General features: G+C 36.8%; 1 protein-coding gene across 1 annotated transcript in view; it reads right to left on the bottom strand.

The window, feature by feature from the left end:
* Window positions 1–19515, bottom strand: part of ACBD6 (acyl-CoA binding domain containing 6) — a 214038-nt gene that overhangs the window by 126151 nt on the left and 68372 nt on the right. Inside the window, exon 4 of the mRNA XM_003785668.2 lies at window positions 17782–17864. Coding sequence (XP_003785716.1) covers window positions 17782–17864 — 83 coding nt within the window. The remainder of the gene's footprint in view (window positions 1–17781; window positions 17865–19515) is intronic.

Raw genomic sequence — 19515 nt, 5'->3', positions numbered from 1 at the left:
GGCGCCTTAGCCGGTTGAGCTATAGGCGCCGAGCCAAGAGACACATTTTCAATAAAATTTTCTTTAATAATTATTTAATAAAACTTAGAATGTATGTAGCTTTGATCAACTGTATAGAAATAATTATAAAGATAATTCAAATGAGAAAAAATTAATGCTTAAACTTTCAGGTCACAGAAAATTAATTATTTTAAAACTTCAATTTATATACACATTTTTGCTTAGTGATAACTACACAGAAATATATTACTTTAAAATGAAATTATGTAGAAGTAGAATAAAGGGAGAAAAAAGAATGATGTAAAATTTGTTAATGTACTTTTTAATCAGAAGCAGAATCTTATTTATTTTAATTAAACTTTTTTTTTTCTGAGACAGAATCCCAAGCTGTCACCTTTGGTAGCGTGCCATGGAGTCATAGCTCACAGCAACCTCAAATTCTTAGGCTCAAGTGATCCTCTAGCCTCAATATTTCGTTTCTAGTAGAGATGGGGGTCTCACTCTTGCTCAGGCTGGTCTTGAACTCCTGAGCTTGAGTGATTCCACCTGCCTCAGCCTCCCAGAGGGCTGAGATTACAGGCGTGAGCCACTGTGCCCGGCTAAGCTTTTTATTTTGAGATAATTGAAGATTCACATGTGGTTGTACGAAATAATACAGAGATCCAGTGTACCTGTCATCTAGTTTCCCTCAATGATACCACATTCATGTATTCAGAAAATGGATCATCTTTACAGTATTCAGATTCCTCTAGATACATATAAAAGAATGTTTATTTTAAAATGGTATTATTTATAAAATGCAAGAAATTATATGCTAAAAACTTTTTTAAAGAAATTATATCTTTTGCAATTACAGTAGAACCTCTGTAAAGTGATCACCTAAGCGACTGTAATAAACTGTTCAACATAAAGAACTTGTCCTACTGTACTGATACCTACATGTAGTACATGTCTAGTCTATGAAAACTGGGTCAATTTAAAGAGGTGGTCAATGTAGGGAGGTGTTCAACTATCAAGGTTCTACTGTATTCAAACATTTAATGAAAAATTGTAGATGGTATCTTAAAAATATAAGAGGAAACACAGACTTCCAAAATTTTCTTATGACTACAGAAAAAGTTTTTGATTATCACTGTTCTAACTGAATATTTTATGAAGTAGAGGCCAAAAGCAAGGAATGGGCTACTTAAACAAGGATGGTCAAAAAGGTATTAGAAGAACTGACATTATGGCCTTATCTTGAAGGATGAACTGACAAATAATCCCACTGGGTTATTATTTTTTTTTTGAGACGGAGCCTCAAGCTATCCCCCTGGGTAGAGTGCCATGGCATCACGCTCACAGCAACCTCCAATTCCTGGGCTCAAGTGAGTCTCCTGCCTCAGCCTCCCAAGTAGCTGGGACTACAGGTGCTTGCCACAACACCTGGCCATTTTTTGGTTGCAGCCATCATTGTTGTTTGGCGGGCCCGGGCTGGGGATTTGAACCCAGCACCTTAGGTGTATGTGGCTGGCGCCTTAGCCGCTTGAGCCACAGGCGCTGAGCCACCCCATTGGGTTATTGAAGGATTCAAAAGAATAGGAAGAAAAAGCATGAGAGAAAAAAGGTATTCAACTGCAAGCAATTGGTCAAGGCAGGGTGTTGAGCAAGAGAGATACGCAGGGTAACAGATCACAAAGACCCACAGCACAAGGCTTATAATGTAAGTAACAGGTTGGGTGGAGAACAAAATAGTATCTACTCTTCCAAACCTGGATTAAGGAGGGGTAAGACTGTCCTGTTAAACAAACTAATTAAGTACCCAATGAGAGGAGAAAAGGTTTTCTTTCTTTCTTTAGTTTTGAGATAGTCTCTCACTAAGTCACCCTCAGTAGTCACCCTCATAGTGTCACAGCTCACAACTCTTGGGTTTAAGTGATTTTCTTTCTCAGCTTCCCAAGTAGCTGGGACTATAGGCGCCCACCTCAATGCCCGGCTATTTTTTGTTGCAGTTGTAACATTATTGTTTAGCTGGCCTAGGCCGGGTTCGAACCTGTCAGCCTTGGTATATGTGGCTGATGCCGTAACCACTGTGCTATGGGTGCTGAGCCAGAAGATTTTCTTGATTCAGATACTAATCTTAACACATCTAAAACCATAGGAGGAGTAAAGTCAGTAAGGACAATATGAACACTGACCAAAAGAAATAATTACTCTGAGGCAAAAAACCATTCTGTTCTCTGGTGGGGACAGTTTGTTCCTGAAGCCTCATTAGGACATGGCTAAAGCAATCCTCAAAATGATTCACCTTACCTGGCTCTATTTTTATGTTCACAAACGACCAACCATTAATCTGTCTTTCTGGGCTTCTCAATACTCAGTACTGGGAGGACCCAGTACTTCAATCACTAAAAAGACATAGTCCCTTTAATAAGTAAATAATCAGTTTAGGGATTTTTTTCTTTTCCTTTCTTTTTTGAGACAAGGTCTTCCTCTGTCACCTGGGCTAGAGTGCAGTGATGTCATCACAGCTTACTGCAACCTCCAACTCCTGGATTCCAGTGATCTTCTTACCTCAGCCTCCCACATGGCTGTGATTAGAGGTGTGTGTCAGAATATCTGATCAGCATTTTAGCTTAAAACTCAATTTGAGATGAATTTTATATTATTGCTACTGTGTCTGTACAGGTCTGCTCAATCTATGAGACTTTTTTCTAGATCTTTGAGATTGAAGAATGGACACTGAATAAGGGCAAATTCACACATACACACAAAAAAAGCCACTCTGTGAAGTTCCTTTGATGCTAGTCTTTCTAGGATGAAGGCCTGAATCCCACTGCTGTCTTCCAAAATTCAGTTGTACTGCTGATGAATATTACTCCTCTGTAGGAATATAAGTTCCTAACTTATTTGGTGCATGCACAGCCAGCTTTCCATCTAAAGGTAAAGAATTGTTATTCTGTCCAAATATAATGTTAGGAAGTAATGCTGTCATCTCAATGACCTCAACTAACTATAATCTTCAATATTCTGTGTATGCAAATAAAAATCCCAAAACCTAATGTTGATTCTTTTAAATATAATCTTTCTTATATATAATCTTTTTCTATATCTTTAGATAATCAATTTTGATATAATGAAAATATCAGTATTTTAGCAGTTGAGATAAAATAGAAACATAGAAATTAAGATCCTCTCTGTATTTTAAAAAAGTGTGTGTTAATTTACAAACATAAAACATTATACAGGCATATTTTAATTTTAATGATAGCTGTTTCTTTCCCTGAAAGAATCTGTTCTTATTCAAAGGTTTTTTAGCAAAGGTGGTTTAAGATTTATTTGGGAGGAGAAAATAGGTAAAGACAACTCCTCATTCATGGATTAAATAGTCATGTCTCCCATATTTAGCACACTGAAAATTCCCACTTCTAATTAGTATCTAATTAAGATTGTAGGGCAGTGCCCATAGCTTAGTGCGTAGGGCACTGGCCACATATACTGAGGCCGGTGGGTTGGAACCCAGCTTGGGCCAGCTAAAATAAGAACTGTAGCAAGAACAACAAAACAAATAACTGGGCGTTGTGCAGGCACCTGTAGTCCCAGCTGCTTGGGAGGCTGAGGCAGAGAATTGCTTATGCCCAAGAGTCTGAGTTGCTGTGAGCTGTGATGCCATAGCACGCTACCCAGGGTGACAGCGTGAGACTCTGTCTCAAAAAAAAAAAAAAAAGATTTTAGATGTTAATTTCACCTTGAAGAACACTGCTTTTTACTATAGATCTCATCATATTGGGGAAATGCTCTAGGATATTGGTCTGAGCAATGACTTCCTGAGTAATAATACCTCAAAAGTACGAACAATCAAAGGAAAAATGGACAAATGGGATCACATCAAGGTGAAAAGCTTCTGTATGGCAAAGAAAACAATCAACATGAAGAGACAACCCACAGAACGGGAGAAAATGTGTGCAAACTACCTATCTGACAAGGGATTAATAACTAGATCTAGAACATGTAAGGAATTCTAATCAACTGGAAAATATCAAACAATCTGAATATAAAATAGGCAAAAGATATGCATAGACATTTTCCGAAAAGGAGATATACAAATGGCCAGTAAGTATATGAAAAATGCTCAACATCATAACTCATCAGAAAAATGCAAGTCAAAACTATAGTTAAATATTATCTTGCCCCAGTTAAAATGTTTCTTATTCAAAAGATAGGCAATAGGGTGGCGCCTGTGGCTCAAAGGAGTAGGGCGCAGGCCCCATGTGCCTGACGTGGCAGGTTCAAACTCAGCCCCGGGCAAAAACTGCAAAAAAAAAAAAAAAAAAGATAGGCAATAACAAATGCTGGTAAGGATCTGAAGAAACAGGAACACTTACACACTGTTGAAGAAATGTAAATTAGTGCAACCACTATGGAGAATTGTATGGAGGCTCCTCGAAAAAACTAAAAACAGAACTAGCATATGACCCCACAATTCCAGTGCCAGGTGTATATTCACAAGAAAGGAAATCAGTATATAAAAGGAGGATCTGGACTCCCATGTTTATTGCAGCACTATTCACAATACAAGATTTAGAATCAACCTAAGTGTCCATCAAATGTAGTACACAAACACTTATTCCGCCATTAAAAAAAGAATGACTCCTGACTTTTGCAACAACATAGATGGAACTGGAGAACATTATGTTAAGTGAAATAAACCAGGTATAGAAAGACAAAGTTTACACATTCACAATCACATGTGGAAACTAAAACATTAACAATTCATCTCACAGAGGTAAATGAGTAGAATGATGGTTACTATAGGATGAAAAGGCAATAGGTGGGGGGGGATAAAGTGAGGAAGGTTAATGGGTGCAAAAATACCACAAGTTAAATACAACAAATAATATTTGATAGCAAGAAAGAGTGACTATAGTCAACAATAAGTTATTGTATACTTTGAAATAACTAGAAGACTGGAATTGGAATGTTCCTAATACAAAGAAATAATAAATGCTTGAGGTGATAGATGTCCCAATTACTATGATTAGACATTGCATGCTTGTACCAAAACATCATTTACCCCATAAATATATACAACTATTATGTACCCATAATTTAAAAAAATTTTAAAAATCTTACCAATGACCATAAATAAGAGTCTATACTATAATCCTCAAGTAAAATCTTGCAAATAGTATCTCCTTTCTGGAATACCTTAGTCCAGTGGTTCTCAACCTTCCTAATGCCGTGACCCTTTAATACAGTTCCTCATATTATGGTGAATCCCAACCATAAAAATTATTATTATTATAATTTTGAGACAGAGCCTCAAGCTGTCCCCCTGGGTAGAGTGCCATGGCATCACAACTCACAGCAACCTCCAAATCCTGGGCTCAAGTGAGTCTCCTGCCTCTGCCTCCCAAGTAGCTGGGACCACAGGCGCCCACGACAACGCCTGGCTATTTTTTTTGGTGCAGTCATCATTGTTGTTTGGTGGGCTGGGGCTGGATTCGAATCCGCCACCTTAGGTGTATGTGGCTGGCACCCTAGCCACTTGAGCCACAGGCACCAAGCCATAAAATTATTTTTGTTGCTACTTCATAACTGTAATTTTGCTACTGTTATGAATCATAATGTAAATATGTGATATGCAGAAGGTATTCAGGTGACCCCTGTGAAAGGATCATTCGACCCCCAAACAGGTTGAGAACCGTTGCCTTAGTCATAAGCCCTGGAAGAGGCAAAATACTGCTTGCATATTAACTACGTTTAATAAATCTAGCATTCAGATCAAAGCACTTACAGTGTGTTATTTGTTGCACTGTTCTTAAAATAATTCTTGAAATACTGAAGACATTTAGAAATCATTTACTAACCTGTCATAATTGATTGAGTCTAAAACACAATTTTTTCCATATTTTAATACCTCTCAAGGATCTTCTAATCCATGGCATCTAATAATTTTAATTGACAGGATTTTTTTCTTAATGGTATTTAAATAATGATGTTCTTAAAAACCAGTAGTGCCTTGGAATTGAAGAAGTAATAAGGTAAATTCAAAATATACAGTGTCAAGTGGCTTATGCCTATAATCTAAGCACTCTGAAAAGTCAGGAGGGAGAATCATTTGAGGGAGGATTACTTTAGGTCAAGAATTTGAGACCATCTTGAACAAAAGCAAGACCCCTATCTATACTAAAAATAAAAAAATAAGCTAGGTATGGTGGCATGCACCTGTAGTACCAGCTACTAGGGAGCCTAAGGCAGAAGGATCATTTGAGCTCAGAAGTTTGAGGTTGCAATGAACTATGATGATGCCACTGCACTTTAGGTGGGGCAACAAAGCAAGGCTCTGTCTACACAAACAAACAAAACCACAACAAAACACAGTGCCAAATGGACCAGAGAATGACTGAAAGAATTCAGACAGTTGACCATTGAACAACGTGGAGAACACTGACCACCACCCCATGTTATCCACACAGTCAAAAATGCATGTATAACATTAGACTCCTCAAAAACTTCACCAAAAGGGCGGCGTCTGTGGCTCAAGGAGGTGGGTTCAAACCTGGACCCGGCCAAAAAAAACTGACCAAAAAAAAAAAATAGCTGGGTGTCGTAGTGGGCACCTGTAGTCCCAACTACTTGGGAGGCTGAGGCAAGAGAATTGTTTCAGCCCAAAAGTTAAAGGTTGCTGTGAGCTATGATGCCACACCACTCTGAGGGTGACAAAGTAAGCCTCTGTCTCAAAAAAAAAAAAACTTCAACAAAAGTTACTGTTGACTTGAAGCCTTCCTGTTAACATAATCTGCCAACAACTATTTTGTATATGACGTGTATGGTATACACTGTATTCTTACAGCAAAGTAAGCTAGAGTAAAGATATTATGAAAATCATAAGGAACTAATGTACTTGCTATTCATTAAATGGAAGTGGGTCATCATAAAGCTCTTCCTCATCATCATCTGCATCACCATGTGCAGTGAGCGGAAGGAGAGGAGAGGCTGGTCTTCCTGTCTGGGCTGGCACATGCAGAGGAGGCAGCACACTCAGTGTAACTTTATGGAAATACATCATAATTTCTGTCTTTCTTGTTTTTTCACTTCTCTAAAAATGTTTCTATACAGTACCAGTCTTTTGTCCACCATTTGTTTTAGTATTAGTGCACACCTCATAGAGGGAGGGTCCATGTGGTAAAAGAAATCTAAAGCAATCTTGAATTATCAGAACCCTCTGCCAGACTGTCTGATGTCAGTTTGTTCTGGCATTGCTTCCCTGTTTTGTTCCCCATTGTCTGGCACTGGTTTGGAAGCACTCATCTCTATCAAGTCAACATCTGCTTATTCTTTTGGTTTGGTGTTTGTTAGCTCTCAAATTTCTCTGAGATCCGTATCTTAAAACACGGTCCCATCATTGTTGCCATATATACAATCTTCCTGATTGGCTCTGCCATGAGTCCTATGAAGTCATACACAACACCTGGACATGGCTTTCTCTACCAGGAATTTATTGTTTCAGGTTTGATGGATTTCATGGCTTTTTCTCTAACTACAATGGCATCTTCATTTGATCCTTCTAGATTTTCCTGATGTTCTATTAGGGCTCTCTTTAACATCAGGACAATCCTTTCCATAGACCACCACGTGTAATAAGCCTTAAAAGGTCTTTCTGACTCCCTGACCCCTTGATATAGAGAATGAATTAGAGATGTTATATTTAAAGGTAAGCATTGGTGTTGAACTCATGGGGCTCTGGGTGGCCAGTAGCAGTGTTCAATAGCTAAAAAAATCTTAAGAGTCTGTCTCTTACTAGAAAGGTATCTCCTGAGTTTCGGGACAAAGTATGAATGGAATCCATCTAGAGAGACGGCTCTTGTTGTCGAGGCCTTCTTGTTGCACGACCAAAAGATTGGCAGCTGGTGTTTATCTTTTTCCTTCAAGGCTCAGGGTTTAGCAGCTTTCACACAAAACAGTGGAGATAGCCTAACCCTTCATGTCTTAAAACCTAATGCTCACTTCTCTTCCTTTCTATTATAATAAATGTCTTTTGTGGCATTTCCCCCCAGAATATGGCACCTCTGTCTGCATAAAAAACCTGTTAAGGCAGATGGCCTTTCTCCTCAATGGGAGGAGATGTCTTAGTGGTATCTGAGAATCTCCCTGCTGCCTCTTTATCAGAAAAGCTCTCTCTACTGTTATCTGGACATTTTTAAGCCAAACCTCCTAAAATTATCAAATCATCCTTTGCTGGCTTTAAATTTTCCAGCTTTAGATCCTTTATCTTTCTTTTGCTTTAAGTTATCATATAATGACTTTGCTTTTTCCTATATAGGTGTGCTTTTTCTATAGCAATGCTCCACCCACATAAAAGCTGCATTTCAGTACAAAATACAAAGGTACTCAGCAACTGTTGCAGGAATGACTATGAATTTCCTTTTCTTTTTTTATAGCATCTTTACAATGGATTCATTTATCTTGAAATGGCAGGCAATCACAGCTGCAAACCTCAATCTAGGGAACATAACAACTAATTCAACTTTTTCTTACGTCACGACTTTTCTTTGCTTCTTGGCAGCTCTTCCAGCATCACTGGCGGCCCTCCGTATAGGTTCCATGGTGTTATTCAGTGTTTATGCTGCAGCAGTTCTCAACCTGTGGGTTGAGACCCACAGGAACTGTATTAAAGGGCTGCAGCATTAGGAAGGTTGAGAACTACTGGTTTATGGTATTGCACTAAACACAATGAAAAATACTTAAAAACAGTGAGAGATCACTTTTTACTGTGATAGAAAATCTACCGAGAGATGAATTGCTCATATGAAGATGATTAATATCACATCATGTTGTTTTGTTTTGTTTTTTGAGACAGAGTCTCACCCATGTCACCCTCCATAGAGTGCTATGACGTGACAGCTCACAGCAACCTCTAACTCTTGGGCTTAAGTGATTCTCTTGCCTCAGCCTCCCAAGTAGATGGGACAACAGGCGCCTGTCACAATGTCTGGCTTTTTTTGTTGTTGTTGTTTTTGTAGCTCTCATTGTTGTTTAGTAGGCCTGGGCCAGGTTCAAATCCACCACCCTCAGTGTACGTGGCCAGCGTCCTAACAACTGAGCTATGGGCACCAAGCCTACACAGTGTTTTAAGTGGATAATTGCAACACATGACCTCAGCACAAAAGGAATGGGAAGTGGTCGCAAAATTACTATCGTAGTACAGTATATACTACAGTTAACTGTATACAGTTATGATTTAAATACTACATCTTTATGTTTGTTTATACTTCTCTCAACTACAAATAGTGCCATGTATGCAATGTGTGCAAGTTTTGATAAATTTTAACTTTTTAATAATAGACTTATGTATATTTTATGGTAGAGATAAACTAGACTAATATCTAAATAGATGCTTTCATGACATGACTTTTTCTTAAATTTTTTGACATTTCTAGGGAATCTGTGAGTTTTTTTCCAAACTCTTGCAAATAGTTACTGAAAAAATCCACATGCAAGTGGATCCATGCAGTTCAAAACCATATCGTCCAAGGATCAACTGTACTGAATCACAGTGCTTGCACTCAGAGTTCTATTACATCTGCAATTGGTTCCATACACTATAGAAAACTACACTTAGTTTCCATTCTTCCTGTTGTGTGATAATGGCAACATCTTCCTATTTTTAGTATGAATTATATACACAGTGTACTTAGTTCTAGGACCCGAAAATTATGAAAGCTCTCAAATTAAAGGTTCTGTTTATTAGATCATTTATGTTGATATGGGTCTCCTCCAGTAAAACCACTTACATTTTCACATATTTTTCTCACATTATTTCAAAAAAACATTGGCAAAGGAAAAATCAATGTTCCAGACACTTTTTGTAGATAATTACTTATAATGGAAAGATTACTTAACCATGATTTATAAAGACACGGGTTAATAAAAATGCATTTTCACCTCTTAAAATTTGCTTAACTTTAAACAAAGTTGACTGAAATGCCTATAAGAAAAAAGCGTAATTCAGTTCTAATCAACCCCCAGGAAATTAGTAGCCTTATCAGAAAAATATATGGACCCCCTTTGCTAAAAAGCTCTTTAGAGCTGTTACATTCTCAACCATTAAGGTAAGTCTAAAATCAATAAGACAATTAATCCAAAGGAAATATCATCATCAGTATATTGATAAATGAAAGACTAGAGTCTCTAATTTTACCAATAAAGTACATTTTTTAAAACACTAAATGGAAAGGGATCTAATTTAAAATTTTTAACTGAAGATACTCACTATATTAAATAGTAAAAACTATCAAATTCAATTTCATTAATTAGAGATTGTAATGAGTCCTCAAACATTTCAGGAACCAGTATAGTATAGTAATTAAGAGTAGGGTTAACCATGTAACCTTGAGCAAGCAAACTAGTCTCTCTAAATCTCAGTTTCCTCATCTGTGTAACATGGATATTAATAACATCTAAATTTAATAGGAACACTCTAAAGATTAAGTGAAATTACATACATAGTACAGTATGGTTACAAACATAATAAGCAGTCAATAAATGGTGGCTCTCAATATCTTAAGAATTTAGCATATGTTTTAAGCTGGAGGGAGTCACTTCTCATACCCCTATATAACACTGACAATCAATCTAACAAATATTAATAGACCTTCAAAGAAATAAAAATAAGCCAATGTATTTTGGAGCAGAGTGAAAAAGGGGTTGAGGGGGAAACTGGCATCAATGAAATGTTAATTTGTAATATTTTTATTTGTAATATATATAACACCTTATCACTGTCATGGATCTAGTATACCCGTAACTGTATGTATCTTTATATGTGCACACATATATGTACTTAGCATTTCTCAGATACTACATATCATAAGGATATAGGAAAGGAAGAAGGGAAGCATTAGAAAGGGTGAACAGCAAAGAAGAAAGTGAGGGGAAGGAAGAGGAGGAAGAAAAAAAGAAAGACAAAAAGGAGAGAGTAAGAAAAATAATAGTTTTAGTTGACGAATGACCTCTGTTCAGAAAGGGCTGGATTTGCCTATATGCTTGGTTGGTGTCATGACACTGAGCACACAGGAGCTAAATGAAGCACACTAGAAAAGGGTGAATATGAGAGCCAGGAGACTCTTACAACAGTTACTGTTTATGTCGAGACCCATTGGTCCCAAGGGACCCATTTTCACATAATCTATAATTATCTCTCTGCTTTAATCGCCTTGTCATTCCTAAAGCTCTCATGGGCACTGGAAAAGGAAAAGCTCATTAACTAAACCTTTTCTCCTCTCTCCAGCCACCCATGGCTTTTAATTGCTTGGTGTGTTATTATCTAGGAGTGCAACTGGGATCATTTTCATAAGAAAGGGAGGTAGGGAAGAGGAAAGGCGCCATGAGTCCCTGAGGTATGCACCACAGACAAACCTTTGCTTTCTCAATTATTTATGCCAGCTGAGGTTTTACAGGCTGAATAAATCCATAACTCAAGTTCATTCTGAGCAGTCAGATTCTCAAGGGGGTGTTGCCCACTTGCCTATACACACTTGTGTAGTCCTCAAAGAATAACCAGAATGTAACAAGACATATGTCATCCAATTTATCACCTATCACCAAAATGTTAACACAGTGTTGATCACAGGCAACAGTGAAACAGGGAAGTGTTACACTACCACCAGCCAAACCAGTGGAGGGAAGCATTTTGGAACTGTGGACAGTGAGTGTCACCAGAGCAGTGATACCTCAGAAGCCTGTTACAGGTACAAAAATCCAAATATTCCATTTTTTAAATGGAAATATATGTAACACATACTCTTGAAGCTTCAGAGCCTTTAAACAGATTTTTTAAAAACAAGTTGCTATCTAACAACTAAATATAACAATATTTACCTAAATATTATCTAACAATATAAAACTAAATGGAATTTTTTACCATCTGATTTTATAAATCATTTACAATAAAGCCATATATGTTGCAGTTTTTTCCCCAATCACACTTCTTTAAGGAAAATTTAAGAGTACAATTTATATGTAAGTGACAGGCTTTTATGCTTTCATGCTGGTTCATATTTTCACCAAGAATACAAAATTAAAGAATGAAACAATCACTTTCATTCTAGTTTTTTATAGTTATATTCTTCCAGTTTATAAACAGGACTGGAGAGCTGTCACTGAAAAGGTATTTCTAAAATATTTTCAAAATCCATTATTGTTTAAAAATTGAAAGTTTGTAACTCAATATCGAAAGCGTCTCTGAAATTTTTACAGGTTTCTGTGTCTGACCACAAGCAGCGACCTTTGCTATTTTCTGCCAAAACACTTCATTTGTCTCATAGAACAACTAATCAATTCCAGTGCCCATCAATCATTTCAGTTGTATACTAGTCTGGTCTTGCTTAGAGAAGGTCCAGATGGCTGCTTGTGTAAGTGGAATTAATAAAATTCTGATAGATTACATGGCGTCAAACTACAAAACCTAACAGGGAAGAACAAATCTTATTGCAGGATGGGGTAGGATCTGTATATTCTTCATTTACTGTATTTTTAGTTCTTGCCCTAATTTCTCAGTTTATGTGCCAACTTTTAGGTCAAATCTTCTAAGTATACAAGTCACCAAAAAATGATTCTTGTAAATAGCTGCCTGTTTTGAACTGCACAGAAACTTTATGGCCACCTTCTATATATAATATATAGAACCATTTGACTCTTGGCAAAGCCCAATACCTATTAACCACTGCTTTTTCTGCCCATCTGCTATATAAATGAAATACAGCTGACCTCAAAATGAGAGATTACTCAAGATTCTGTCTGTCTTTTGTTTCTATAGTTCCAAACACAGGTCTAATAACATTCGCTCCCTTTTATGTTTTCCATTTTCTTTTGCAAATGCAAACAACTTACCCCTAATTCTATAGCCAGAATGACATGATATTAGCTTGGTCTTCTCTGTAGAGATGCCTTATGCTAAGTAACAATACTAATAAAAGCTAACATTTATAAAGTAACTTATTTTATACCAGATACTGTACCATGTGCAGATAATCATACAATCCATGTAAATATCATGTATGACAGGTACTATAATTATCCCTATTTATAGATACATAACTTGCCCAAGGTCACATATCTAGTAAGAGGAGGAACCAGCATTTGAATGCCAGAAGTATGGTTCTGTAATTTTGTTCTTAATTAGACTCACACTATACTTCTATCATATTATAGAAAATTAACTTCGGAATGAGAAATTGGTGAATTGGTGTCAGGGCTCTGGAATATTAACACATAGATCTGTCCCTGTGACATTATATTGTCACTTTCTATGACAGAGGAGAAATAAAGGTCAGAACCAAAAAGGCAGGAAGCAAGCTCAGAATCGGCCCCAATGGCCCTTGGCTCAAGAATATTTATGTTAAAGCTAAAATGGGCTCTTAACTTATCATCTATAATACACATTAGTCAGAAAACCTGCCACAACATGGAACCCAAGCCTAATCAAGTGAAACTACTGGTTATTGATTTTTCTGATCTTGATAAATGTGAAAAAAATTTGGAGTTTATATATTGAAGAATCTAAAACAACCTTTAAAATACATTATTTATAACCCCAAAACAATGGTTCTATAGAAAACTTTTTCTTTTCATCAAGTTTACCATTTGATGTTTCTAAAACTCTAAAATCTAACATCATTTTCACCTCAGCTGAACATAATTCTGCTAAGAATTACAATTAACATTAATTAAAGTACAACTTTCTCTAGAAAAAGAAAACACCAGGTTTCACCAAAATACAAGCAAAATTCAAGAAATAATCTTTCATTGTTCCAGTTGCATTCTGATGCTTAAGAAACCACAGGGATTACATCTGGCCATACACTGGAATAATCGGACATTTTAATATGTAAAAATTTTTATTGTTATCTAATTTGTTATAATGGATTTCTGTTACACTAAAAAATGAATTCCCTCAATATAAGAATCTCACTAGTTGCTGTGATTTCTGATCTGCTGTAGTAGTGAAAAAGTTACCGTTAATAACAGTTAAAAGGCTTTCAATTGGCTGGGCACAGTGGCTTATGAAGTGGCTTATGATTATAATCCTAGCACTCCAGGAGGCTGAGGTAGGAGGATTTGCTTGAGCTTGAGAGACAGAGAGTAGCCTGTGCAAGAGTAAGACCCCATCTCTACAAAACATAGAAAAATTAGCCAGGCATCCCGGTGTGCACCTACAGTCCCATCTTCTTGGGAAAACCTGAGGCAGGGGGATTGCTTGAGACCAGGAGTTTGAAGCTGCAGTGAGCTCTAATGACACCACTGCACTATAATTCAGGCAACAGAGTGAGACTCTGTCTGAAAAGGAGAGGAAAAAAAAAAAAAAACCTAAGAAGCAGAAATATACACTCAACTGTAAATTCATAATAAACATGTGTCAAGCTGAATTAAAACCTATACTTTACAAAAATAAGCTATATATTTTTTTGTCATTGTTTCTCATGGTCAAAATTCGACATATTGACTTAGGTCACTTCTTTAGGAATTGGGTGAAAGAAAAGGCTTGCAAGATTAAAGCTTTCAATACAGTTTATCACACAATTTCTTCTCTCACTTCACTGGCATACATTTGATTTGCTTCATGTTCTGTAGAGCTACTGTGGTCGTGTCTATTAGACGTTCCAAAAGCAACTGTATTCAGTATGTCATTTTGAAAAATACTAGAATTGGCTTGGCACCTGTAGCTCAGCAGCTAAGGGTGCCCACATACACCAGAGCTGGCAGATTTGAATCCAGCCCAGGCCTGCCAAACAACAATGACAACTACAACCAAAAGATAGCTGGGCGTTGTGGCGGGGGGCTGTAGGCCCAGCTACTTGGGAGGCTGAGGCAAGAGAGTCACTTAAGCCGTAGAGTTTGAGGTTGCTGTGAGCTGTGATGCCACGGCAATCTACCAAGGGCCACAAAGTGAGACTCTGTCTCAAAAAAAAAAAAAAAAAAAGAAAAAAGAAAAAGAAAGAGAAAGAAAAAAAGAAAAATACTAGAATCTGGGAGCCCTGAAGGAAAATAGCACATAAAATAAAGATCATTATTATTTATTGTAAAGTGATTGATACTATTAGAAAATTAAGCTTATTTAAAAAATCACTTCTGTCTTCATCTTTCCTCTTATGTTTTGTTTATTTATCTAACTAGGAGAGAAAAATAGTCCATAATGTTTTTAATTGTTCAGAGAAAGAGCTGAGAATGGACATATAACAGGAAAAAGAAACCAGCAGTTCCCTATTTTAGGACTGGGCCATTAGGCTGACTCTACCTCAGCAACACTCACTAAATACTTAGTTCTTTGAGGGAAGCAGCTGTGGATATCTCTGAAGTTCTGAGCAATTTTATTGGATACCTACTAAGTTCTGGGACCTTGTACAGATGGATAAAATATGATCTTTGCCTTTGAAAACTAAAAATTTAGTGGAGAGGACAACGTTTTTAAAAAGGGGGAAGGAGGGAGGTGGGGTGGGGTCTCAGGGTGTGACACATCTTGTACCCTCAATGAATGCCCAACAATAAAAAAAAAATAATAATTTTTAAAATTTAATTTGGCATAATGTGATAAATTCTAAAGTATAAACAAAAGACTATCAGAAAACAGAGAAGAAATGACTGCCTCCCTCTTATTACCTAGTAAAATGACTCTGAAGGTTTCCTGACGTGATTTGAACATTTCATAAATTTTGATTAGTAGGGTTTAAGGTTATAAAATACCATTTTTTAGAAGATTCTAAAGATAGAATATACAAATTAAGGACCCCAAAATACTTTCTGAATATACTGGGGTTGAAGGAAGGGTTAAAATTCTGGAAGTGGTTTTTAAGCTATGCTTTCTCAAAACTTTTATGGGCTCCTCAGAGTTCTCAGAGTCTATCACAAGAATCAGAGTGGCAAATGTACTTCAGGCCAGAAGAAGCCTTAAAGAGTATCTTTATTTCCCCCAAACTTCCATCAGCCTTCCCATCCTTCATAAACATTTAATGTAAGTAAAAATGGGTGCTTGCTATGCAAACAGATTCAAGACAGGTCCCATACCATTAACTGACTACTTGATCAGTAAGTAGAAACTAGGTGCACTTTGAGTTTTTCATTCATAGAGGTACCAATAACTTTCCTCTTACAATGTCATCTGGAGTTCACACTGCTATTTCTTTACATGGTGAATAATGTCAGTAAACTCATTCCTGCAGGTGTGAAACATAAACTGCTGGTATAATTTCCTCTTCATTCTATGAAGATAGGTATTTCCCTTCAATAAATTTAGGTGATCCCAGTTTTTCACTTGAAAATTAGAGCTCAATTATTTCATGTTAACAAGTAAAGGAACACTCAGATAACTCAGAGTAAGAGCATCAGAGACTCCCATTTTTTGTTTAGTTTGTATAAAGTAGCAATCTTGGAAGAACATGTCATACGACTCTTTAAAGCAGCATAGAATCCTTCTCATTTATACACACATACTGCTGAAAGAAAAAGATTTTTTTTTTTTTAAGAGACAGAGTCTCACTCTGTCATCCTTGGCAGAGTGCTGTAGGATCATAGCTCACAGCAACCTCCAGCTCTTGGGCTTAGGCAATTCTCTTCCCTCAGACTCCCAAGTAGCTGGGACGACAGGTGCCCGCCACAACGCCCAGCTTTTTTTTGTTGCAGTTCGAACCTGCCAGCCTCAGTATATGGGGCCAGCACCTTATTCACTGAGCCACAGTTGCCACCCAGAAAGAAAAAGATTATCCAAGAAATTTTACACAAAATTTAAGAGTTTTAATACAAAATGATCTTTAAAACATTGTTTAATATGGTAAAAATTTAGCAACTTGACCATTACTATACCTCAGTAGTGTTAAGTATCTTCATACTGTTGTGTAATCTCCAGAACTTTTTCATCTTGCAAAACTTACACCCTATCCCACTTCCCCTCCTACCTGCTGGCAATCCCTGTTTTACTTTCTATTTCTATGAACTTGACTACTCTAGATACCTCATATAAGTATAACTATATAGTATTTGTCTTTTTGTGACAGGCTTATTTCACTTAGCATAATGTCCTCAAGGTTTTTTACATGATGTTGCATGTGTACAAATGTTCTTCCTTTTTAAGGCTGTATAATATTCCATTGTATACACCACATTTTATTTATCTATGCATCCCTCAATGGACACTTTGATTGTATCCACCTTTTAACTATCATATGAAAACAGTTCTGCTATGAACAGGGGTGTGCAAATATGATCTGAAATCCTGCTTTCAATTTTATGGATACGTAATTAGAAGTGGAATTGTTGAATAATACGATAATTCAATATTTAACTTTTTGAGGAAACTTCACACTACCATTTTACACTCTAAAATGACTTTTAGAGTAAATTTAAATGAATTTTAAGTAAATAAATTATGAAAATTAAACTTTAAAAGAAATAATAGTATTTTGAGGAAAATCAGATTTAGCTGGCAGGGCAAGCTTTTATTTCACAAACAAGATTGGGGGGAAAGGCACTGATTCAGACAATTATTATCAGATACTGATAAAAAGTATAAGATATTTAATATCTGGCACTGGTTCAGACATTTATTGATTTTAAAGATTATACACCTAAAACATTCTTTCCTGCAATTAATTATCCTTCTAGACATGCCATCAAATCAATTTCATGTTAAGAAATAGTGCTTCACAAATTGAAGATTCAAGGTTTAAAAATATATATACATATACATAAACAACTACACACACACATACATAAAAATACACACACATAGATCAGAAGAGAAATTACCTGATGGTTTCTTCATGATATAGAGAACTAACAACTGGTCCACCAAAACCAGGATTTGTTTCTTTTCCTTTCTTTTCTGATATCTACGTGGAGGGGGGGAAGGAAGGTGGGAGAAAAACACATGGATTAAAGCAGTGTGTATATAACCAGTTAACAAAATATTATTTTGCTAAGAAATACTAAGGATTTTATCTTCAACCACTTCTTCAAGCCCTATGAACAGTTTTAAAGTGGTATCAGAAAGGCACTGATACAACTCTCAGGTCATCCTAGTAGTGGAATGCATACCCAATGGCAACCTAAGGTCATTCTAGTACCATTCTCTGGAGCCCCCAAAAAGCAATTCCCATAGCTGACTGCAATATGATGTTCAATGTGAAAAATATGGATGTTCATGTGAAAAATGAAATATGAAATACAGACATGAATGGGATCAACAAAATCACATATTTATATTTATAAAATTAGAAATCTAATATTTCTAATAATATAAATAAGTTATTATTGTAGTAAAGTTCAAATTCAACCATCAAGAAAAAAATGTTTAAATATTTTTAGGTGGAGGTTTGGCGCCTATGGCTCAAGTGGCTAAGGCGCCAGCCACATACACCTAAGGTGGCAGGTTCGAATCCAGCCCAGGCCCGCCAAACAACAATGAAAGCTGCAACCAAAAAATAGCTGGGCGTTGTGGCAGGCGCCTGTGGTCCCAGCTACTTGGGAGGCTGAGGCAGAAGACTCGCTTGAGCCCAGGAGTTACAAGTTGCTGTGAGCTGTGACGCCACAGCACTCTACTCAGGGGAATAGCTTGAGGCGGAAAAATGAAGGAGAGGGATAGAAAAGGAGGCTTATATCTAAAATGAAAGAAAAACAAAGCAAACGGCTATGGAAATGCCTTCCAAACTCAAGGATTCAATAGGCCTTGCCCTATATGTTCTCAAAAAGCACAAAAGTAAGATTCTTTTAGAAATTAGGTTTTTCTAAACCATGTAATATGGAGGCAATGAACTTGGATAATGTGGTCTGAAAGGATCAAACTGCAACTTGTGCAAAAGCCCACATCTTCTGCAGTACTGACAGTTTTTAGGCCAGGACACCCTGTAAAAGTGAAAACTCTCACTCTGGACACATATATTATTTTAGAGTTAAAATTAAATTATTTTATTGTTTAATACAATTGCAAAATGACTAGTTGACTTGAAAATATAAAGGCAATCCTCATATATGTTTTTCTCTGTAGTTTAAAGAAGTGTTTTTATCATGTTACCTTTCTTTTTTTTATTGCTCTTCTTTTTGGAGGGTATATGGACCACTGGCTTGAGGAGATAGCATATTTTATCCATTCTTTTTGGTTGTTGTTTGTTATTGTTGTTGAGACAGAGTCCCACCCTATGCCCTGAGCAGAGTGCAATGGCATCATAGCTCACTGCAACCTCAGACTTGGGCTGTGGGCATCCTGCTGCCTCAGCTTCCAAAAGCCACTGGGATTATAGGTGCTTGCTGCAGAGCCCAGCTGGGTTTTTTATTTTTTTAGGAGTCGGGGGTCTCACTCTGGCTCAGGCAAGGGGAACTAAGATTTTTAAAAATGGGAATTTGAGGAAATGAATCAAGTCAGCTATCAAATTATAATAGAAATAAAGTTACGAGGATTCTGGGAAGATGGCCGACTGGTAGCAACCCTGGTCAGAGGCTCCTGAACAAAGGAAGAAAAACTGGTTGGAATCAGAATCTATGAAG

The sequence above is a fragment of the Otolemur garnettii genome, unplaced genomic scaffold (genome assembly GCF_000181295.1).
Source record: "Otolemur garnettii isolate 467f Iridium unplaced genomic scaffold, OtoGar3 scaffold00016, whole genome shotgun sequence".
Classification (NCBI taxonomy): Eukaryota; Metazoa; Chordata; class Mammalia; order Primates; family Galagidae; genus Otolemur; species Otolemur garnettii.
The sequence above is the reverse complement of the archived record's forward strand: the minus strand, read 5'-3'. Positions and strand labels throughout refer to the sequence as shown.